The sequence below is a fragment of the Cnephaeus nilssonii genome (assembly GCF_951640355.1).
Source record: "Cnephaeus nilssonii genome assembly, chromosome: Y".
NCBI lineage: Eukaryota > Metazoa > Chordata > Mammalia > Chiroptera > Vespertilionidae > Cnephaeus > Cnephaeus nilssonii.
The window spans coordinates 2,359,169-2,384,301 of NC_137096.1; the positions used below are offsets into that span (position 1 = coordinate 2,359,169).

Here is a 25,133-nt window from a genome sequence, read left to right on the forward strand (position 1 = left end):
AGGATACAAGCCCTTCACTGGAATCAAACCCAAGTTTGTAGGTCAACGCTCCATCCAGTGAGCCAAACCAGCGAGGGCAATTTGTATCTTGATTTTAAAAAGTGTTTTTATTGGTTTCAGAGAGTGAGAGAGAGATAGAAACATTAATGATGAGAGAGAACCATCAATTGGCCACCTCCTGCATGCCCCACACTGGGGACCGAGCCTGCAACCCAGGAATGTGCCCTGACCAGGAATCGAAATGTGACCTCCTTGTTTATAGGTCAATGCTCAACCACTGAGCCATGCTAGCCAGGTTAAAGATACCTTTAATGATATAATTGTTAAGAGAAATATTTTCTTTACATTGTTTATTTGAACTTTTCATTTTTTTTTTTTTAGGTCTTGATGTTAAGAGTGAAGCATGTCAACGTTTTTTCCGTGATGGGCTAACTATATCTTTCACGAAAATTCTTATGGATGAGGCAGTGAGTGGTTGGAAGTTTGAAATTCATGTGAGTTTTGTAATTTCTTTTGGAGAATCAGATTGACATGTGAGTTTGTCTCTGGAAAACATCACTGTGAATAATTATTAAGTTTGTTGATATATTTGACACAATTGAAGTACTTTTATAATACTCTTTTCAAATTAATTTGAAATTTTTAGTTGAAACATTGGTTTAATTTGTCACCTGGAATCCCAAGTGCCTGTATGCAAGATATTGTATTTAATCAAATGTTACGTATTGTAAGAGTCCACTATTTTATGTACCATTAAGGAAGAAAAATATCCAAGATAGGGATTATAATTAGGGACTTCTAATCTAGCTGGGACACCAAAGGATATAATTTCATTGCTAAATAAACTCATCTTGCAGAAATGATAAGCAAGGAATCTTGTATGGTTTAACCTTGACAACTGGTAGAGAAAATAAAATTTTCTGTGGAAATTTCAACTAGAAATTAGTATTTTCATTAGTTTTTTGATACTAATTCAAATGACAGCTTTAAAACAAGTCAAACAGAATTTAAAGTGTTCTCAGATTGATAGAATCCTCAAGTGCCTAGCAGCACAAAACACAAGTATTCACAGGAATACCTTCAGTTTATGACAAAAGTAATGTAAACTACTATTGACTAAGATATCTTCATTTTATAGAAATTTTGATAGTGAAAAAGTATGTATCTTATTAAAATTATTTAACTAATGTACTTCAAACTTCTTATAATAAAATGGAATTAATGAGAAATTATGCAGTAAACATATACTTTTTGTGGAGTTAGTTCTAAAAAAAAAACTTGAACATTTTTCACAATGTTCTATGGCATATAAGTTCTAATATTTTCTGATGGATGTGTAACTTTTTAGTTGTAGATATAGATACTTTGGAAATCACCTGTGACTTTTGAATTGAGGCTTAGATTACATCTCCACATCTTAGATAATTGACATAACTCTAAATGTTTACATTTTGAAATTATTGCCTTTAAAGTATAAATTCCAAAGAAAATGGTCATTTACATGTATCCTATTGACATAGAGATGAAATAGCTAGCCTATGGTACTTATTTCATTTGTAATTCTACTCAAATAGTTTTTGAAGTTTGTTGCAGTTCAGTGAAATACTAATTTATTTTTACTGATATATATTTGTTTGATCGCTATATTTGTGAAATTAAGCAGAATTTGAGTGACCAATATAGAAATTACTAGGGGCCAAGTGGACAAATTTGTGCACCTTGAAAGGAATGGTGGCCCATGAGACTGCAGTGGGCACAGAGGTGGGTCTCAGTCCATCCTCTGCGTCCCCACTGGACCCCTCCTGCTATGGTTCCCAGTCCCCTTGTTCCCTGTCTGCCTTCAGCTTCACTCCTGCCGCCACCGCTCCCACATGCTGATGGCGCCCGCCCCGCTCGTACTTGCTGACAGCGTGGAGCGATTGAGGTTGGCCCCAGCAGCGGTGGGGTGCGAACAGGGCCAGCGCCATCAGTTGAGTGCGAGCAGCGGCTGCTGCCCTGATCATCCCTCAGAAGCAGGGGAAGGTGGAGAAGCTCTTAGGGCAATCTTTGCTGGCAGCCACCACTTGAACCTGCTGATGGCGCTGAGTGATCGGGACTGGCTCTGGGCACTGGCAGCAGGTGCAAGCGGTGGCTCTGGTGCCGGCAGCAGATGCGAGCACTGGGCAGGACCACGGCACATGGGAGCAAAGAATTTTCAGTAACCACCAGAGACTCACCCCAATAACAGTGACCAGCACCTCGCCTTTGGCGCCCCCACTTACCTGCTCCACCATTCCGCCATAGCCGATGCCCACCATGTTCCACGCATGACTGCTGGTGGTTAGCGCACGTCATAGCAACTGGTGGTTCAGTTGTTCCACCGTTTGGTCTATTTGCATATTAGGGTTTTATATATTATACTAGAGGCCTGGTGCACAAAAATTTGTCCACTGAGGGGGTTCCCTTAGCCCGGCCTGCCCCCTCTCTCAATCAGGGAACCCTCAGGGGATGTCCTACTGACAGCTTAGGCCCGCTCCCTAAAGGCCACAGTAGAGCCTCCCTCTGTGTGTGGCGACCTGATCGATCAGGAGAAGGCACCGCCCCCATCACCCTGCCACTGCTGCTGGCCGTCACAGCAGCCTGCCCTCGGCCCTTATGCAGCTGCCTGCCCTCAGCCCTCACAGCCGTTGCAGCTTTGGATGTTCAGCTGTCTGGTCTAATTAGCATATTACTCCATTATTATTATAGATAGATGAAGAGAAATTATTAACAAGATCAGAATGTTTTTGAAATTGTAATGTTTTCTCTTTTTAAGTTAACTTTCTCTCCTTCTCTCTTTCTCTACTTCCCATATAACAGAGGTGTATTATTAATAATACTCATCGCCTAGTAGAGCTTTGTGTGGCCACGTTGTCCCAAGACTGGTTTCCACTTCTAGAACTTCTCGCCATGGCCTTAAATCCTTATTGTAAATTCCACATGTACAACGGTACACGTCCATGTGAATCAATTTTCACAAGTGCACAGTTGTCTGAAGATGAATTATTTGCTCGTTCTTCGGATCCTCGATTACCAAAAGTGTGTTGGTTTGTTATTATCATAATTAAATACTAAAATTATTTTGTATTTGTGTCAAAATTTAAATGACATGAACCTCCCTTTAACATAACTTTGTCTTATATGTTTTTCTGTTGAAAGACACGTTTACTACAGATTGTTTATTAACATTCAGCACATGACCAGCTGCATTATAATTCATGCCTGAACAAAGCTTATATATTACTTGGTTAATGAATATACCCATTGGAATTTAACCCTATATTTTCCCTAGCAGCAATGATTCAGTGTTTGCTGCTTTAGTGTTAGAGAATATAACTAATGAGCAACAACTGTACATGTTAACACTTTTATATATATTTAACAGCAGAAAACATACATTTATGTACAGCTCATGTAAACAAAGATACTTAAATTTTACAGCTTTGCTTTTGTGTCATACTTAAGGGTTTTTAAAAATATATATTTTTATTGATTTTTAGAGAGAGAGAAGGGAGATCATTAGAGTAATAGAAACATCGATGAGAGGGGAACATCATTAATGGGCTGCCTCCTACATGTCATCTACTGGGGATCAGGTCCACAATCCGGGCATGTGCCCTGACTGGGAATCAAACCATGGCCTCCTGGTTCAAGGCTCGATGTTCAATCACTGAGACATACCTGCTGGGCCTATTAGGCAACTTTTATGATACTTTTTGTTTCATAGGAGAAAATCTACAGATTAAAGTATAACTAATTCAAGGAACGTAGGGCAGAAGAAAATAGGAAGAAAACACATCAACAGCACTAAGAAAAAATAGCCAGAAGCACTGAACTTGCTAGTCCAGGCTATACAGAAAGGTCCCTATTCTCTATATGTTTATTTTTAAATCTCAACGGTTTACTATCTTTAATGGCTTTTTAAAAATGTTTCAGCGCCTTTTTTAATTTTATTCATTTGAATTAATATTTAAACACATGGAAAAAACTGACCAGCAATAGAAACAGAAAGCAGATCATAGTTTTATTGCACACTCATGGGCACACACAAAAACAAACCAAAAAAATAAAATAACGTAGAATTTCTATAATATAATGTGAAAAATCTAATTTCAAAGATAATTCTGTTTTTTACGTACTTGGATGTCTCTGATTGCTTTGTCTTGCTAATCTTACCTAATAATAGACAAACATGTAAATTGACTGTACCTCCTCTATGCCCGCAGCCAGTCAGGAGTGAGTATGCAAATTAACCTGCCAAACATGGTGGGTTAATTTGCATATGCAGGCACTGAGCGGCCAGGCGGGGCGGAACACCTCCTGTGAGGGGTTGTGGGTGCGGAGGGAGCTACAGGAGCAGTGCTCTGGCCCAGAGCAAGGACTTGCCGGCTCCCAGGCTGCCCGGGAGCGGGCACTTGCAGGCCCTCGGAGGCCGGAAGAGAAGCCAGGGGAAGGAAGGCCTATTGCACGAATATCATGTAACGGGCCTCTAGTCTTCTATATATATAAAAGCCTAAGCAACCAGAACAATCTGTCACTATGGTGGGCACTGACCACCAGGGGACAGACACTCAACTCAGGAGCAGCCCCTGGTGGTCAGTGCACTTCCACAGCCAACCTCCTCTGGCTGGCCACCTTCCGCAGTCCCTCCCCCCAGCTGACAGGCCCTGATCCCCTGATCAGGCCAGGTTCTGGGCTGGGATGGGGAACCAGAGATGGGTGGCAGCAGATGTGGCCCCTTTCCCAAGGGGGCCGAGGGCCAGCTCCCTCCTTGGGGCTGCCGGCCAGCCTGCCATGCCCTGTCCTTCCCCCTGGCCGGCAGGTCCTGATTGGCCCACCTCCCAATCTACAGTGGCGGTGCAGCAGCAAGGGAAGGAGGAGTTCATTAGTTATATTCTCTAACACCTGACAATGGCAGCACTGGTGTCCATTGTCTGTTCCTTCTGCACCCGGCCTAGGGACCCTACCCATGCACGAATTTCATGCACCGGGCCTCTAGTTTACATGATAAGACTTAACCCTTTGCACTCGCTTGCTTTTTTCTCGATTCCTTTATTCTAATGCTAACCGTGTTGAGTCACACTCGACATCCGAGTGCAAAAGGTTAAGGACTATATTGAATAGACTCTGGTGTGTAGGTAGACAAGTCTAGTGCGCAAAATTGCACGAGACCCAGACCCGCCATAGACCCGCCGCGCTGGCAGGACCCCAGGCCACACGCCCTGCACTAGTTGCAGGACTCCAGATGTGCCCTGCATGAGCCGTGGGCCCTGTCTCCGCTGTGTGAGCTGCAAGTCCCGGCCCATGAGAGGTGCTCCATGTACCTCCTGGTGGCTGTGACGTTGTTATGATATAGGTTTGGGAAAAGCAGACTTCCTTGTCTTGTTCTTGATTTTGAAAAAATCAAGTATTTTTAGTATTTCACCATAGAGTTGATGTTTGCTATATGGGTTTTTCATTTGGCCTTTATTATTTTGCAGTAGTTTTTTTTTTTTAGTTTGTAGAGTGTTTTTATCGTGACAGAGTGTTGAATTTTATCTAAACCTTTTCCTATATCAGCTGAGATGATCATGTGTTTTGTTGTTGTTATTTATGTATACAACATTTAATTTCCTCATAAATTAGTTTGCTGGTATGTTGTTAAAGGAATATATGTTTCCGTTGATTTTTAGAGAGAGGGAAAGACAGAGAAATATCGATGTGAGAGAAACACATCGATTGGTTGCCTCCTGCACTAGATCCAACCAGGGGAGGAGCCTACAATCAAGGTACATGCCCTTGACCGGAATTGAACCCGGGACCCTTCGGTCTGCAGTATCAACTAAATCATACTGACTAGAGCCATTTTTTCCCCTCTCTCCCTCCCCCTTATTATCTGGAATCTATAAAGAGATTTTTAAAAGCGAATATTGTTTATTTCTATAGATTTGTTGATTTTCCCAGTTTTCTGCTGTTTAGTTCATTCCATTGTCATCCAAAAAGTTTCTTTCTATTATTTCACTCTTTTTTAAATAGACTTGTTCTGGCAGAATGTTTCATCGTCCTTAAGAAAAATGTGTATTTTGCAATGCAGTGTTCTGAGATGTCTGAAAGGTTGAATTGTTCCTTAGTATTGTATTAGACCATTTCTTCCTTACTGATCTCTGTTTGATTGTTCTAGCTATTATTAAAATGCATTATTAGGTCTTAGACTAGTATTCTAGCATTATTAGGTCTCAGACTAGTATTGTAGAACTATTTTTCCAATATAGTAGTTGCTTCATATATTTGGACCCTCTGAAGTTTGGTGCAGAGATATTTGAATAATTATATCTTGGTAAATTTATCCTTTTATCAGTTGTAAATTTATCCTTCTGACTTAAAGTATAGCCATTTCTATTCTCTTTTCATTACTATTTGCATACAATTATTTTTTCTGTTCTTTTCATTTTTAAAATATTTTCTTAGATCTGAAGTGACTCTTTTAAAGCCAGCATTTCATTGGATCATGGTTTCTTCTCCATTCTGCTAATCTGTGTGGTTTGATTAGAGGATTTAACCATTTATACATAGAGTTATTACTCATAAGAGGATTTATTATTAAAATTTTGTTATTTGTTTTCTGTATGTTCTATAATGTCTTTTTTTCCCTCTGCCTGCCTTTTTTTGTTTTTTGTTTAAAGTATTATATATGTCTTTTTCCCTCATTAATCCCTCTGCCACTCCCACCCCCAAGGGCAAGCCCCCACTGCCAGAGTGTCTGTGTCCATTGGTTATGCTAATATGCATACATACAAGTCCTTTGGTTGCTCTCTAATTCCCCTCCCTTGCCATTTGTCTCTGGATCTATTTTTGTTCATCAGTTTATGTTGATCATTATATCCCACATATGAGTAAGATCATGTGGTATTTATCTTTCTCTGACTGGCTTATTTTGCTTAGCATAATGTTCTCCAGTTCCATCCATGCTGTTGCAAACGGTAAAAGTTTCTTCTTTTTTATAGTGGCGTAGTATTCCATTGTATAGATGTACCACAGTTTTTAATCCAGTCATTTGCTGATGGGCACCTAGGCTGTTTCCAAATCTTAGCTATTGTAAATTGTGCTGCTATGAACATAGGGGTGCATATATCCTTTTTGTTTGGCGTTTCTGATTCCTTGGGATATAGTCCTAGAAGTGGGATTACTGGGTCAAATGGGAGTTCCATTTTACTTTTTGAGGAAACTCCATACTGTTCTCCACAGTGGCTGTACCAGTCTGCATTCCCACCAGCAGGGCAGGAGGGTTCCTTTTTCTCCTCATCCTCGCCAGCACTTGTTGTTTGTTGATTTGTTGATGATAGCCATTATGACAGGAGTGAGATGGTATCTCATTGTTGTTTTGATTTCCATCTTTTGGATGATTAGTGACTTTGAGCATGTTTTCATATGTCTCTTGGCCTTCTATATGTCCTCTTTTGAAAAGTGTCTATGTCCTTTGTCCATTTTTTATTGGATCTATAATGTCTTTTTTGTGCATTTCTCCCTTGCTGACTTACATTTGTTCAGTTGATTTTTTTTATATTGACATGTTTTCATTCCCTCCTCATTTTCTTTTGTTCTCTAAGGTTACTATTAGAATTCAATATAGCATCCTATAGTTACAACATTCTGTTTTAAACTGATACCAGTATAAATCCAGTTGCATACAGAAAACACTTCTTTGTAGCTTAATCACCCCATATTTTATGTTGTTGATGTTACAGAAATACATAAGCTATTTGCCTTTTTTTAAATCTATTTTCCTTTGAAATTACTATAATGTATATATTTTAATACTTGGTGGTCTCTCTTATTTACCTTAAATACTGTTCACTTTTCTTTAGCTTTTTATTGCTTCCTTTGTTTTACTTCTCAGACTTGAAATTTCAAATGGCTTGTCTTCAAGTTCAGTTTCTTTCTTCTGCCTATTTGAGTCTGCTATTGAAACCCCTCTGGCAAATTTTTAATTCTGTTATATTTTTATCTCCAGAATATCCCTTTGGTCTTTCATGTGTATGTCATTTTGCTCATATTTCATATTCCATCTTTCCTTTATTTCTTTGTATTTTTGTTTGCTCTTGAACATATTCAGTGCATTTAAAACTATTTGTCAAGTAAGTTTGATGTCTCTGTTTCCCCAGGAAGAATGGTTTCTGAAAATTTATATTGTTCCTTTATGGGCCATAGTTCCCTTTTTCTTTTTACATCTTTTGTTTAAAATTGGGCATTTGAAAAAGTGCCTACTTCCAGGTTTTGCAGTTGGGCTACTTGCTGGGGAAGACCTTCATTAATGAATTCAGTATGCAGCCTTAAGATAGATCATCTAAGGTCTTTTCTAAGCATGTGTTTTCCTTTACTTCTCTGTGTACTTTTTTTTCTCTAGTTCCTCTTTTACATGATTGCTTTTAAATGTCTTAATTCCCCCTTAATTACTAATTAGTAATTGGTCTCAGGAGTTTTGTATCTATTGTCCCTTAATAGTTTTCATTAAATATGCCTGCTCTTTCCTTGGCTTTCCTTATCCTGTGTTCCAAACCACTTTTGGTTATTTTATTTCCAAGGTAGGTCACACAGACCAATTTTCAGGCTTCTAATGGACAGGCTATATTGTTAGAAATTCAGTCCTTACTCCCTTTAGTTCACATAAGGAAACTGGTGATCAGACCACTGCTTCTTTTAAACTATGCTAGCAAGGTAAGGAGTAGAAATGAGTGAGTAAAAATACAGGGAAATCTCAACCCTTTTGAATATAATTTTCTTATAATTAAGAATTTCCTTGGTTGTTGTAAATTTTGGACTAGTTTCTAGAGCCTCTATAAAGTTATTTAACAAGCTTTTAAGATTCATAATCTACATCTTGCTGATGTTACTCCTTATATAAGCCTTTTGAAACTAAAAAGTTAGGAAAATGCTACAGTAAATCCATTCAAAAATAAGTGTTGATTTACTGCAGTTTTAAATTTAGATTTGCATGATAAAAAACTTAGAATCCTATATAATAAAAGCATAGTATGCAAATTGTCCTCTCAACTAGGAGTTTCTCGGGAGTTTGACCAGGGAGGGAGGAAGGGCGGTACCCTGCCAGTGCACTAATTGTGTGCAGTTTGCCTCTAATTAGGATATAATGGTGTATTATTATTATTTTAAGTATATTTTATTGATTTTTTACAGAGAAGAAGAGAGAGGGATTGAGAGTTAGAAACATCGATGAGAGAGAAACATCGATCAGTTGCTTCCTGCACGCCCTCTACTGGGGCTGTGCCTGCAACCAAGGTACATGCTCCTGACTGGAATCGAACCTGGGACCCTTCATTCCACAGTCCACAGGCCGACTCTCTATCCACTGAGCCAAACCGATCAGGGCTAATGGTGTATTATTTAACAGATTTTCATTAGCATTTCTCATTTATCTTGAATAATTTTTTATTTAATGTAGTAATTATTTCTACTTACAATTAATAGTGAAAAGCCCCCCTCTTTTCTATTTTTTGTTCGTTTTCTCTTATTATCATGGCATTTGGGCCCTGGCCAATGTGGCTCATTTGGAGCATCCTCCTGTGCACTGAAGTGTCATGGGTACGATTTCCAGTCAGGGCACATACCCAGGTTGTGTTTTTGATCTGTAGTCAGGTCAAGTACCTGAAGCAACTGATAGATATTTATCTCTCACATCAATGTTTTTCTCCCTTTCTCTCTAATTTGAATAAAAAACATAACCTTGAGTGAGAATAAAAAAAAAAATTTAAATTGTAGCATTTTGGAAAACAAGATTTAAAGATATTTCTTCCACACTTATGCTTGTACACTTGATTTTCATATTTATGTAACTTTTCCATTTTTACACATGTAAATGTTTTTAGCTACATCACAACCCCTGCCTAATTCCTGTTTATGAGATATACCTAGTATATGTGGAATATGAACAAATACCAACCTTGCCCCTATAATCTCTGTAATTGTAACCTAGGCTGGTTTTATTTCAAGGGATGCATGAAAAGTTTTAAGTCTCTATGAATAAATATATGTATGATCATATAATAGAAATATATTGAATTCTTTTTGAAGGTAATTTTATTTATTGAATTTTCTAATTTTGACTTACTTTAGATAAAAACTTTTTTACTTTATTTGTTTAAGGAAAGAATTAACTCCTTATTAACTGTGTTGCAGGGTTGGCTAGTGGATCTCATCAATAAATTTGGCTCTTTAAATGGGTTCCAGATTTTGCATGATCGTTTTATTAATGGATCAGCATTAAATGTTCAAATAATTACAGCCCTTATTAAGTAAGTTATATTTTAAAGTTAATATTCAGTATAGTATAAAACTTAATGCCTTAAAATACATTGAATTTTTTTTCAAGTAGTGCTTTTTATTTTAAAGTGTAATAAAAATACATTGAGTTTTTTTTAAGTATTGGAAATATTTTGTAGTTCAATTTTGATAAGATTATTGGACTTTACAGAAATTTATGTTTTCCTTATTTTAGACCATTTGGACAATGCTATGAGTTTCTCAGTCAACATACAGTGAAAAAATACTTTATTCCAGTTACAGAAGTAGTCACACAGTTTTTAGAAAATTTAACTGATGAAGAATTGAAAAAAGAAGCAAAAAGTGAAACAAAAAATGATGCCCTTTCAATTATCATTAAATCTCTGAAGAATTTAGCTTCAAGGATTCCGGAACAAGATGAAACTATAAAAAATTTAGAAATTTTTCGGTTAAAAACGATACTTAGGTAAGATATTTCCCTCTATAAATAATTATCTGCTTTACTTTTTATAATGATACTTAATCCTAATTTCTCTTCTAGATTGTTGCAAATTTCTTCTTTTAATGGAAAGATGAATGCTTTAAATGAAATTAACAAAGTTATATCTAGTGTATCATATTATACACATCGGCATGGTAATCCTGAGGAGGAGGAATGGCTGACAGCTGAGCGAATGGCCGTAAGCCCCTTTGATTTTTCTTTTAAGAATAAGAACCTGCTTAAGGCAAACATGATTGACACCAATTATTGTGGGTAGAAACAATAAAAACTAACACTGAAATTGGGAGATTGATTCATGGTCATTAAACCATTAAACTTCACAATAATGATAAAAATTGATTTATTATTTAGAAATGATAGGATAATTTTGGTTAATATTTTTGTTTTGGGTTTTTTACTTTTAAGTATTTTTATTTTAAACTTTAATTACAGTTGGCATACAATATTTTATTAGTTTCAGGCATACACTCAGTGGTTAGACATTATATAATTTACTAAGTGATCATCCTGATATATCTTATACTCTTCTGACCCCATACATAGGTATTACAATTAAATGCTGTATTCTCTATCTTATATTTTACATCTTCATAACTATTCTGTAATTACTAATTGTACTTCCTTAGTCCCTTTACTTTTTTCACCCATTCCCCTCACATCTGACAGCCGTCAAAATGTTTCCTGCATTTATATAGTAGCCTGTTTCTGTTCTCCTTGTTTCTTTATTTTGTTTTTTTAGATTCAGTTGTGTGTGTGTATATAACTATTGCCATTTTATTGTTCATATATTTTTACCTTTTTTTTCTTGATGAAGACCCTTTAACCCTTTGCACTCGCTTGCTTTTTTCTCGATTCCTTTATTCTAATGCTAACCGTGTTGAGTCACACTCAACATCCGAGTGCAAAAGGTTAATATTTTATGTAATAATAATGGTTTGGTGGTGATGAACTCCAGTAGCTTTTTCTTGTCTGGGAAGCTCTTTATATGTCCTTCTATTTTAAATATCTCCAGGAGGCTTCTTTATATTTTTACTTGTAGGACTTCTGTGCAGCTAGATTTCAGGCTGTTCTGAATGATGGTTATTCTTTGGTTTAGTTGTAATTTTGATATGGTTGTGGGAGGATGTGTCAGTATCACATTTACCTACTTTCCCATCTTGACCAGAAGCTCTAATTTACTCTTGTTTAATGTAGGTGTTTATGTTGTGATTATAATTTGGTGATGTTAAAATAAAGCGATACAGGTGATCTTCAGAATAGGTGGGTAGATTTAGGATTTAGTGAATAAATTGTCACTTGGGTTTAGTTTAAAAATGGGGATTACATTAAAAAATAACATCCATGGATTAATATTTTGTTATTTGGATGACTGCATTTTTAAAATTACTTATCTTTATGTCTATTGAAATGGAAAGAAAACTATTTATCATAAATATTCACATATTTACATATGTATTCTTGTTGGGGCAAAAGTAGGCTCACACCTGTTTATGTAGAAAATAATAAAATAAATAATTAATAATGTAATATGTTTTGCATACTCAAAAACTATAAACATACTTTGCCCCCATCTGTATTTTACTGTTGAAATGAATAGCATGCAATAGACCACATGAGTTACTCAGTAATATTGTTTGAGTGAGTAGTGTGTGCCAGCATTTGTGCTATGTCTATGAAGAATAAGCTCTACATTAAAGAAGTCTGTAGCTTAATAGTGCAAAAGATCAAAATGTAATAAAAAGTGTTTTGAAGACACTTGGATAGTAGTGAGAAATAGTATTAATGTAGAACCATGTCCTGACTCAGTGATGGGGGTCAAATTTTATTATGCAATGTATCTTTATGGAGTGTCCATCACAAAATTACTAAAAATGCCCTTGAATTTTGATAGTTACAGAAAGAGAGAGTATTCAGAAACTTTTGAAGCACTTTGCTATTCCTGTGACATTTTTTTTTCACAACATTGTTTCTAAAATTAGAATATATAGATTGTTTTCCAGTTATCTTAAGAAGTGTACTAAGATATATGAATAAATATTAGCGGCCCAGTGCACGAATTTGTGCATGGGTGGGGTTTGGATGGCCTTCCCCTATCTGGGCTGACCAGGGCCAGGTCGACCGGGGGGGAAAGGGCATCAGGAGGTTGGCCACCAGTCCTGACCCCAATCGGGCTGCTTGGCCAGCCATCATGCATGTCATAGCAACTGGTCATCTGGTCATTCTGGTCATTTGGCTTTTATATATATATATATGTAGATATATATATATACATACTTATCTACCTAATACAAGAGTAACATGCTAATTGACCGTACCTTCGTGAAGCACGCCAGCCAATCAGGAGCCCACCAGCATACTATGTCATAATAGTATGCAAATTAACCCAACAAAGATGGCGGGTTAATTTGCATACGCAGGTGCCGAGCGGCTGGGGACGGGGCAGGATGCTTGCCTCATCGCCATGGCGACGACACAGGCTTTCCACACCACCCCAGCCACTCCGGGCCTCTGGGGAGCGTGGGAAGGCAGACAGGCAGCTCTGGCCAGAGCGAAGGCAGTGCAAGCAACCAGGGGAAGGAAGGCCCATTCTTGCACGAATCTTTGTGCATCGGGCCTCTTGTATATGTATATGTTTATGTCATATAATAACTGATAACTTATTAAAGGTTAACTATTATCTAGGCACCATTTTAAGCATATCACAAGTAAAATCTCATTTAATAATCAACACTAATAATATTTTTCACACTAATAATAATTTTAACCTTTTGCACTTGGGTGTCGAATGTGACTCGACACAGTTAGCATCCGTAGCAGGAATCGAGAAAAAGCAAGCGAGTGCAAAGGGTTAAGAATATGTCGAACCTGTGAAAGGAGGAATAAAACCTCCCCCAAATTAATCTGTAGGCTTAGTGAAATAAAATACTAATCCAAAAAATCTAAATGTTTTCAAAAATAAACAGACTGGAATAGAAAAATATTTTTTAAATATTTTGATTGTGGTAAGTGTAGAGACATGTGCAGTTACTAGTATAAGAAAAAATAGATTGAGGTTTGATCTCTCCCTGTTTTGCCCTTTTATTTTTTTCTTAATAAGCTTATTTTTAGTTTTCATATCCTTTATTCAGTTTTTCCCAGTGGAAAAAAAATGATAGGACAGTATTACAATGATGATATTGACATTAACACATCAAGATACAAAATATTTGCATGACCACATAGATCCCTTGTGTTGAATTTTATAATCATATCCACTTCTTTTCTGCCAACCACTTTCTCAACCCTTGACAACCACTAATCTATTCTCTATCTCTATAATTGTACAGTCTCTATAATTGTATAATTTCATGTAATTATTGATTTTATATTAAAACAACTTAGTTACATTAATGGGTTATAATTTGTAAATGAAACTACATTTTTTTGTATAATTTGTGAACACAAATTTTGATTTTTAACTTTTTTTGTTTGTTAATCAACACCCAAGGATATTTTTTCATTGCTTTTTGGGAAGGGTGGAAGGGAGGGATGGAGAAAGAGAGAAAGGAACTTCAGGGTTAGAGAGACACATAGACTGATTGCTTTCTCCACGAGCCTGGACCAGGGCTGGGGAGCAAACCTGCAACTCAAGGTATCGTACATGCCCTTAACCAGGAATTGAGACCCTTTGGTGCACAGACCAGCACTCTAACTACTGAGCAACACTGACCAGGATGTTTTTAACTGTTTAATGTTAGTTAGAAATCTGAACCATGTTGTTATTTTCTCTTTAGTTTTATTTAGGTATAATTGAAATACATGTTTGTATAAGTTTAAATTGCACAGCATAATGACATGTTTATTGTGAAATAATCACAAATTTAGTTAACTTCATCATCTTCTACAGATATAAAAAAAGAGACAAAAGGGTTTTTTCTTATGATGAAAACTTTTAGGATTATTGTCATTACTTTCAATTGTACAAAAATAGCCGGTTAACTATAGCCATTATGTTATTTACTAGAGGAACGGTGCACAAAATTCGTGCATGCAGGGGAGGGGGTTCTCTTAGCCCGCCCTGCACTCTCTCCAATCTGGGATCCCTTGGGGGATGTCTGACTGCCACAGTTGCAGGGGACCATGGGCGGGTGGCTTCTCCCTTTCCCAGGGCACAGGCACAGGCGCTGGCACCTGGGATTGCGGGGTAGGGCGGGCGGCTTTTCTCCCTCTCCCAGGCCACAGCCACCGCAGGTGCTGGTGCCCAGGAACATGGCTGGGCGGCTTTGCTCAGGCCCAGCTTTGTCAGGATGGATGTCCAGAAGGTTGTCTGCAAGACATCCACTCTAATTAGCATATTACCTTTTTATTAGTATAGATTATATCCCCGGTACTTATTTTTCACTGGAAGTTTGTAATTTTTTACAACTTTTTATTTAATTGTCTCCCTATTTTGCCTTTTGCCCCCTTAATAAGCTTATTTTTACTTTCTGCTTTGAAACAAACTATTGTATTACATTTAGGAATGGATACAACAGCACAATATCTTATCCATAGTCTTGCGAGATAATCTTCATCAACCTCAGTATGTAGAAAAACTAGAGAAGATTCTTCGTTTTGTGATTAAAGAAGAAGCTCTGACATTACAGGATCTTGATAATATCTGGGCAGCACAGGTAAGGAATTTAAGATGATAGTTATTTTCATATGAAAGAACAGTTTTCCCCATCTTGACACTATTTGCTAAAGGTATGAATTATAAATTATGTAACAGTTCTATGTATTAAATATAGATTTTTTCCCCTGTGTATTAATAAAAGGAAAGAAACATTAGGTAGCATTACTGTATCACTTATAAAGACCGTTGTTATAGAAGATTTTAAGTTTTCACAAATTTATGTGACTTTTCTGGTTTCAGAAGGATTAATGTGTAATTTGTTTAATTAGCTTTATGACATGTTTTATTTTCATGAACTAGTTGGGAAATATTAAACTTCAAATAACAAACCCTTTCATTTTTATGAGAAACCACCAAAATATTTATTGTTGTTGTCATTGTTAGTTTGCAGGTTTGAAACATTCACTATTTGGCCATATTTTTGTTAATTTTATTAGAAAATTAGAGGCCTGGTGCATGAAATTTGTGCACGGGGCCGGGGGGAGGAAGAGGATGTCCCTCAGTCTGGCCTGCACCCTCTCCAATCTGGGACTGCTGGCCCCTAACTGCTCACCTGCCTGCCTGCCTGCCTCATCGTCCCTAACCCCTCTGCCTGCCTACCTGATCACCCCTAACCGCCTCCGACTGCCTGCCTGATGCCCCTAACCGTGCTCCCCTGTCGGCCTGATCGCTCCTAACCACTCTACCTGTCTGCCTGATGGCCCTAACCACCTCTGCCTTGGCCCTCCACTGTGGCTTTGTCTGGAAGGATTTCTGGTCTAATTATCATATTATCCTTTTATTAGTATAGATATGTATTCTGTAATAAACTTTCATATAAATTCCTGAAGTGTGTTACCATTTATATCAAGATATTGAGTATAAAATGAATGTAAATGGCAAAAGCTCTAAGCATTTAAAATACAAGGAGTTCTTAATAAATTACCTCAGATGAAGCAATTGGGAATGTTTTGTTAATAATAGAGGTTGACATAGTAGACTACTTAGTTCCTAACTTTTTTCAAATTTAAGTACACTATAATTTTGTGTTATTTGCTTAAGTTTATGTAATGTTTATTTTTCAACAGGCAGGGAAACATGAAGCTATTGTGAAGAATGTACATGATCTGCTGGCAAAATTGGCTTGGGATTTTTCTCCTGAACAACTTGATCATCTTTTTGATTGCTTTAAGGTAGTAGTTCAAACAGTAAAGTAGTACCATTTCAAATAGAATTAATTATTTATATACTATTGGCCTGGTGCATGAAATTTGTGCACGGGGGATGGGGTGTTCCTCAGCTCGGCCTGCACCCTCTCCAATCTGGGACCCCTTGAAATATGTCCTACTGCCAGTTTACAGGGATGGGGCCTAAACCGGCAGTCAGACTTCCCTCTCAAAATCCAGGACTGCTGGCTCCAGTCGCTCACCTGCCTGCCTGCCTGATTGCCCCTAACCACTCTGCCTGCCGGCCTGCTTACCCCCAAATGCCCCTCCCCCCACCAACCTTATCACCCCCAATTGCCCCCCATGCCACCCTGCTCACCCCCTACTGCCCCCCTGCTGTGCTGCTCACCCCCACCTTCCCTCTGGCCTGCTCACCCCCAACTACCCCCCTGCTGGCCTCACTCCAAACTGCTCCCCAACCCCCCGCTGTTCTGATCACCTCCACCTGACCCCCACCCCCCACTGACGGCCTGCTCACCCCAATTGGACCCCCTGATGGTCTGCTTACCCCCAACGGCCCCTGTCATCCCATCCTGGCCTGATCACCCCCCCGGCGACCCAAGGTCCCAGCACCTCCTTATTTTTTTTTCATTTCTTTTTTTTTTTAGCGCCTCCTTGAGCGGAGGCCAGGGCCGGCTGGAAGCAAGTATCTAGGATTTATTTATCTTCTATAATTGAAACTTTGTAGCCTTGAGCGGAGGCCAGGGCCAGCCAGGGGGGGGCAAGAAGCTTGGCTTTCTCCATCACCGGGGCAACCCAAGCCTCCTGCTTGCTCCAGCTCCATGGCCAGCAGCCATCTTGGTTGGGTTAATTTGCATACTCACTCCTGATTGGCTGGTGGGCGTAGCAGAGTGATGGTTAATTTGCATGTTTCTATTTTATTAGTGTAGATACTTTTTAGTAAATTAGCAATATACTTAACAACAAATTTCATCAAAGAAAATATTCTGTTGTAATTTATTCCAATTCAAATTTAATAATATTTTTATAACAATAATGATTTCCATCACAAATACAGAATTACACTGTTACTAGAGGCCCAGTACATGAAATTCTATGCACTCGGGAGGAGGGTCCTCAAGCCCGGCCTGCGTCTTCTCGCAGTCTGGGAGCCCTCGGTGGATGTCAGACTGACAGCTTAGCGCTCCCGCGTAGGCGGGAGAGGCTCCTGCTACTGCCACTGCACTTGCCAAACTGTGAATCTGGCTTCTGGCTGAGCGGAGCTCCCTCTGCCTATGTAGGTTTGCACTGCGTTGAACATCTGTCCCCTGGCAGTAAGTGTGCGGTCATTTTGCCATTTGGTCTATTTGCATATTAGGTTTTTATTATAAACTAGTGGCCTGATGCACAGAGAGGGGGCATTCCCTAAGCCCACCCTCTCCATTCGGGGACCCCTGTGGGATCGGGCCTAAACCGGCAGTCAGACAGCTCTCTCACAATCTGAGACCGCTGGTTCCTAACTGCCCTCCCCTGCTGGCCTGATTTCGCCCCCAACTCCCTCTGCCTGCCTGATCGCCCACAATGGCCCTGGCCTGCTGGCCTGATCTCCCACAACTGCCCTTCTCTGCGGCAACCTGCCTCCTCTGTGCTGTGCAAAGCCACGGGACCCCTAGGTCTCACCACCCGGAGAGGCTGCCGGACCCTGTCTCCAGGCTCTGTCTCCGTGCCCCGTCTCCACTATGTGCGCAGTCATCTTGTGATGGCCATCTTGTGATGACATCGCACCCCTAGGCTTTTATTATATAAGACTAGAGGCCTGGTACACAAAATTTGTGCACTGAAGGGGGACTCTCAGCTCGTCCTGCACCCTCTCGCAGTTCAGGACCCCTCTGGGTTTGTCCATAAGCCAACAGTCGGACATCCCTCTTGCAGTACGGGACCACTTGCTACTTACCACCCGTCTGCTCGCTTCTTACTGCTGGGCTCGCTGCTGCTTAGCACTGTCACCACCACTGCTGCGCTCACCAGCCGTGAACTCGGTTTCTAGCTGAGCAGTGTTCCCACTGTGGGAACACACTGACCACCAGGGGTGCAGCACCTGCATTGAGTGTCTGCTGCTCTTGGTTAAGTGTGCATCATAGTGACCAGTTATTCCACTTGTTCCGCTAAAACGGTCGCTTAGGCTTTTATTATATAGAGGACTAGAGGCCTGGTGCACGAATTCGAGCACCAGTGGGGTCCCTCAGCCTGGCCTGTGGGATAGGGCCAAAACTGGCTCTCCAACATCCCCTGAGGGATCCAGGATTGCGAGAAGGTGCAGGCCAGGCCGAGGGAACCCACCAGTGCATGATTTGGGCTGGGGAGAAATGTGGGAGGTTGGCCAGCTGGGGAGGGACCGGATGAGGGCTCCAGGGTGTGTCCAGCCTGTCTCAGTCCTGATCAGCCAGACCCCAGCAGCAAGCTAACCTACTGGTTAGAGCATCTTCCCCCTGGTGGTCAGTGCACATCATAGCGAGTGGTTGAGCAGCTTTAGCATATCATTAGCATAGTAGAAGCTCGGTACACAAAATTCATGCACGGGGTGGTGGTGTCCCTCAGCCCAGCCTGCACCCTCTCCAATCTGGGACCCCTTGAGGGATGTCCGACCACCCGTTTAGGTGGTTGGATATCCCTCTCACAATCCAGGACTGCTGGCTCCCAACTGCCCTCCCTGCAGGCCTGGTCCCCCCCCCCCCCCCCAACTACCCTCTCCTGCAGGCCTGGTCCCTCCCAACTGCCCTCCTTTAGGCCTGGGTCCCCCCACCTGCCCTCCCCTGCAGGCCTGGTCTGCACCAACTGCCCTCCCCTGCAGGCCTGAGTCCCCTCCCAACTGTCCTCCCTGCAGGCCTTGTCCCCCCCCCCCAACTGCCCACCCCTGCAGTCCTGGTCTCCCCCAACTGCCCTCCTCTGTTGGCCCGATCACCCTTAACTGCCCTCCCTGCTGACCTGATTGCCCACAACTGCCCTCCGCTGCAGGCCTGGTCCTCCCAACTGCCCTACTCTGCAGGCCTGGTCCCCCCCAACTGCCCTCCCTTTAGGCTGGGGTTCACCCCAACTGCCCTCCCCTGAAGTCCTTTTCCCTACCAACTGCCCTCCCCTGCTGACCTGATCTCCCCCAACTGCCCTCCTCTGCTAGCCCGGTCACCCCTCACTACCCTCCCTGCTTCCCTGATCACCCACAACTTCCCTCCTGCAGGCCTGGTCTCCCCCAACTGCCCTCCACTAAAGGCCTGGGTTTCTCCCAACTGCCCTCCCCTGAAGGCCTTGGTCCCCGCCAACTGCCCTCCCCTGATGGCCTGGTCTTTCCCTATTGCCCTCCTCAGCCGGCCTGGTAACCCCTAACTTCCCACCACTGCCCTCCCCTGCAGGCCATCTTGTGGCAGCCATCTTGTGTCCACATGGGGGCAGCCATCTTTGACCACATAGGGTGGCCATCTTGTGTCTTGGTGTGACGGTCCATTTGCATATTACTCTTTTATTAGATAGGATTACGCTTTGATTAGTTGAATGGCTGACTGGTCGACCAGACATTTAGCATATTAGGCTTTTATTATATAGGATTCTCTCATTTTCTCTGGCATTTTGTTTTTCTATAGGTTAAAATAAACAGTTCAATACAGGGAAATATTATTTGTTGTAATGGAAAGTTTGACATGGTAACAAATGTGGACCCTAAAATAAAACAAAAACAAAGTCGTTCCCTCAAGTAATGTACATATGTGCATAGAAATTCCACTCAAAAGAAAAGTCACATCTCTAATATATCTACATTGAGATAATTGGGTACTTAAAAAAAAACTAAACTCTCCATGTAATTATTAAGGTTGGTTGAAGGATTTGTGGATCAAGAACATCAAATCAGCCCTGCTGGCATGGCTCAGTGGTTGAGCATTGACGTAAAAACCAGGAGTTCATGGTTCGATTCCCCGTCAGGGCACATACTGGGTAGCAGTCTCAATCCCCAGTAAGGGGCATGCAGGAGGCAGTTGATCAGTGATTCTCATCATTGGTGTTTTTATCTCTCGTCCTTCCTCTCTGAAATCAATAAAAAACAGAAAATATAAAATCATATGTCATTAACCATGAACCACAGGCTTTTGAATTACAGGATTGTTGAAAATAAATGTTAAGTTGCTGGGGGCAAGTTAAACTGGTACAACCACAAGAGAAAACAGTTTTATATTACCTCTTAAAATGTAGGTTCTTGTGTCATATGACACAACTGTTTTATTTCTAAATATATGTCCTGAAGAAACTTGTTATAGACAGATCAGGATATATGTTCAACAGTCTCCATAGCAGAATTATATGTATTAGCCCCAAATAGAAAGAATTTAAATGAGTATGAATAATAAAAGTATAAAGTATGGTATAATCTGATAATGCAATACTACAGTGAAAATTAGTACATTCAATCCATTCAGAAAATGGATGAATCCTCCTGATGTAATCTTTTGTATGCATTTAAAAAAATCTAATGTCAAAAGGAGGCAAAGAAATCAAATTTGGAAAGTTATTGTGGATACCCTTAAATTCTGAAATGGTGATATATCAACAATTATAACAATAATGTGAGGATAGAGCAGTGTCTCTTTCTCATCTTCTTAATTCAAAATTCTTAAGATGATCTGACTATAGTCATAATAAAAATTCCATTATATCTGCATTGCCTGTTTGATTATCAGATTTTTATTCAACATCTATTCAATAAGTTTTTTTTTAATGTATTGGGAAATCCTGTGATTGATATGGTATATTTCATTCTGTTAAAAAGTCTTTCTAAAGGTTGTATAAAGGACACATGAAATGTAGGTCAATTAACAGTTCTCTGTAGGTTGTAACTAAATGATTCTGGTTTTTCAGTAAATATTTGCCTTCAGATATAATTGCTTGTGGTATCATTTAAATGCTAATCTTATCAGTATTTGAGTTCTTAGTCTTTCATTGTGTTTATATTAATTGCCAGTGTTTGTTTTTTGTCAGAGTTTTTAATGTGTCTCATGAACTTGAAATTCTTTCTCATTGTGGTATTGGTCTTAATATTCATAATCATTCATAAAATTTAACATGTTTTGAACTTTTCTTGTCTCCTTATGGTAAATGCCTACTCATATCATTTACCTGTTTATTTTTCCTATTTTTTTAATACATTCCTAAGAGTTTTTGTTATAGCTGAATACTCAGTTCTTATTCATAGAGTATAAAATGTAATTTCTCATAGTTTTATTAACAGTTTTTCTGACTCAGGAACCAGATATGTTTCTAACGATATAATTGGGTTATATATCTTTTAATCCTCTGATTCTATAGTTGCCTTCTTTATCCTCAGGCGTTTTTATATTCCTTTTATCATTTCAAAAGGAATTTTTCTGGGTGCTAGAACAATTTAGAAACAAGATTTCCAGTTGTCTTTCTAAAAGTCCTATATTTATTTCTAGGGGACCAGTGCATGAGTTTGTGCACCTTGAAAGGAATTGTGGGCTGCGAGGATGCGATGGGCACAGGAGCAAGTCTTGGCCCATCCTCCGCACCCTTGGCCAGCCCCTCCCGCTGCAGCCTTTGTTTCCTGTCTGCCGGCAGCCCTGCTCCCACCGCCACTGCTCTCACCTGCTGATGGCGCCGTCAGAGGGTGCAAGCATCGGCGGCTACCCCGATCACTCCTCAGGAGCAGAGGGAGGTGGAGAAGCCCTCGGGGATTGGAGCTGGTAGTGGGTGCAAGCGGGGCCGGCCCTGGCAGTGGGTGTGAGCTCACCTGCTCCACCATCCTGCCGCGGCTGACGCCCGTCATGTTCCACATGCCCCCCCCTGATGGTCAGCTCATGTAATAGCAGTTGGTTGTTTGGTTGTTCTGCTGTTGGGTCTATTTGCACATTAATGTTTTGTATGCATACCAAAGGCCTGGTGCTTGAAAATTCACGCACTGGAAGGGGGTCCCTCCAGCCGGCCCCCTCACAGTTCCGGAGCCCTCAGGGGCCGGAGGTGACCCAGTGATCAGGGGAAGGTGATGTCCCCATCACACCTTTGCTGCTGCCACTGCCGGTAGCACAAGCCTCGGCCGACCCTGGTTACCTGCACCTTGAGCTGGCCCTGGGCGGGTGGGCAGCCACCATCTGAGGCTTGCTGTGCCTCGTGCTGACCCTGGGTGGCTGGGCAGCTGCCATCAGTGGCTTGCCTTTGCCTTGGCTGGCCCTGCCGCTGGACAGCCGCCATCGAGTCTTGCCTGCGCCTTGGGCCGACCCTGGGGGGCTGGGGGGCTGAGGGGATTGGTCACCATCATCTTGTGGCTGTGGGCGCCGCCATCTTTGAGGGCATGGCAGTCAATTAGTATATTCCCTCCTTATTGGCTGTGGATGGCACCATCTTTGTGATGGTGTGACGGTCAATTAGCATATTTCCTCTTTGTTAAATAGGATTGGTTTTGAATTGCTGTATAATAACTTCATTAAAATTAATCTTTTTTTCCAATTTCGTTAGATGAATATCAGGCTTTTATGTTCTAGTAACCACAGATTAACAAGAGAGAATATATATAGCTCCTCCTTTGTTCTGTTAACTGGGCTTACAAAACCCTTTTTTTTTACTTTATAAAGTAACTTTATTTTTACAGTATTCCATTGTATAAATGTACCACAGTATTGTAACTTACTCTTGTGTTGATGGACACCTAGGCTATTTCCAAGTTTTAGTTATTGTAAATTGTGTTGCTATGAATACAGGAGTGCATACATGCTTTTTGATTAGTGTTTCTGATATATTCCTAGAAATGTGATCACTACATCAAATGTCAATATCCTGTTTAATTTTTCGAGGAAAATCCATAATGTTTTCTATAATGGCTGCACAAGTCTGCATTCCCACTGGCACTGTACTAGGGTTCTCTTTTCTCCACATCCTCACCAGCACTTGTCATTTGTTGCTTTTTTGATAGTAGCCGTTCTGACAGGTATGAGGTGATACCACATTTTAATTTTAATTTGCATCTCTCCGATCAGTGACTTTGATTATATTTTCATATGTCTCAGCTATCTCTATGTCTGCATTGGAGAAGTGTCTGTTTAGTCCTTTGCCCATTTTTTAATTGGATTGTTTGTCTTCCTTCTGTTAAGTTGTATAAGTTCCTTACATATTTTCGATATTAACCTTTCATCAGATATATTACCAAATATATTCTCTCATACAGTGTGCTCCCTTTTCGTTTAGTTGATGGTTTCTTTTGCTGTGCAGAAGCTTTTTATTCTAATGTACTCCATTTGTTTATTCTTCTTAGTTTTCTTTGTCCTAGGACATGCATCCATAAATATATTGTTACAGGAGATGTCTGAGATTTTGCTACTTATGTTTTGTTCTTGGATTTTTATGTTTCCTAACTTACATTTAAGTCTTTAATCCATTTTGAGTTTATTCTTGTTATAGTGTATGTTGGTGGTCTAGTTTCTTTCTTTTTTTTTTTTTTTTTTTGCATTTATTTGTCCAATTTTCCCAACACCATTTATTGAAGAGACGGTCTTAACTCCATTGTATGCTCTAGCCTCCTTTGTCAAATATTATTTGAGTGTAATTGTTTGGGTCGATTTCTGGGTTCTCTGTTCTGTTCCATTGATTTATATGCCAGTTATTGTGCCAATACTAGGCTGTTTTGATTATGGTGGCTTTGTAATAAAGCTTGATAGCTGGTATTGTGATCCCTTCACCTTTTTATTTTCTCAGGATTGCTGCAGCTATTCGGGTTTCTCTTTTGGTTCCATATAAATTTTGGAGTATTTGTTCTAGATCTGGGAAATATGCTGTTGGTATTTGACTAGGGATGTCATTGAATCTGTAGATTGCCATCGGTCAGTATGGACATTTTAATGATGTTGATTCTACCAATCCATTAATATGGTATATTCTTCCACTTGTTTACATCTTCCTCTATCTCTTCTTTTCAACATCCTGTAGTTTTCTGAGTACAGAGCTTTTACCTCCTTGGTTACCTTTATTTCTAAGTATCATAATTCTTTTGTTGCAGTGGTAAATGGGATTGTTTAGTTTTTCTTTCTGAGAATTCATTATTGGTGTATAAAAAAGCCATCAATTTTTGGATGTTGATTTTGTATCCTGCTATATAGCCAAATTCACTGATTAAATCTATTAGTTTTTTTGTGGAGTCTTTAGGGTTTTCTTTGTACAATACCATGTCGTCTGTGAATAATGAGGGTTTTAATTCCTCCTTTCCAATTTGGATATCTTTTATTTCTTATTGTCTGATTACTGTGGCTAGGACTTTGAGCCCTAGCCGGTTTGGCTCAGTGGATAGAGCGTAGACCTGCAGACTTGAAGGGTCATGGGGTCAATTCCGGTCAAGGGCACGTACCTCTTAGTTGCAGGCTCAATCCCTGGCCCTAGTTGGAACACATGTGAGGCAATCAGTTGTTGGGTCTCTCTCACATCAATGTGTCTCCCTCTGTCTCTCCCTTTGCCTTCCAGTCTCTCTAAAAATCAATGGAAAAATATCCTCAGG

At 40.1% G+C, this 25,133-nt stretch overlaps 1 protein-coding gene across 18 annotated transcripts in view; it reads left to right on the forward strand.

Moving 5' to 3' along the window:
• LOC307096473 (ubiquitin carboxyl-terminal hydrolase 9X-like) overlaps positions 1–25,133 on the forward strand; it is a 221,341-nt gene that overhangs the window by 42,114 nt on the left and 154,094 nt on the right. For all 18 annotated transcript variants that reach the window (XR_013813295.1, XM_079766139.1, XM_079766132.1 and 15 more), the window contains 7 exons: positions 382–494; positions 2,839–3,057; positions 10,189–10,304; positions 10,508–10,759; positions 10,835–10,973; positions 15,295–15,447; positions 16,517–16,621. Coding sequence is in view for 17 of the 18 variants with exons in the window: in XM_079766139.1 (XP_079622265.1) it covers positions 382–494; positions 2,839–3,057; positions 10,189–10,304; positions 10,508–10,759; positions 10,835–10,973; positions 15,295–15,447; positions 16,517–16,621 (1,097 nt within the window). In the remaining variant the exon portion in view is untranslated. The remainder of the gene's footprint in view (positions 1–381; positions 495–2,838; positions 3,058–10,188; positions 10,305–10,507; positions 10,760–10,834; positions 10,974–15,294; positions 15,448–16,516; positions 16,622–25,133) is intronic.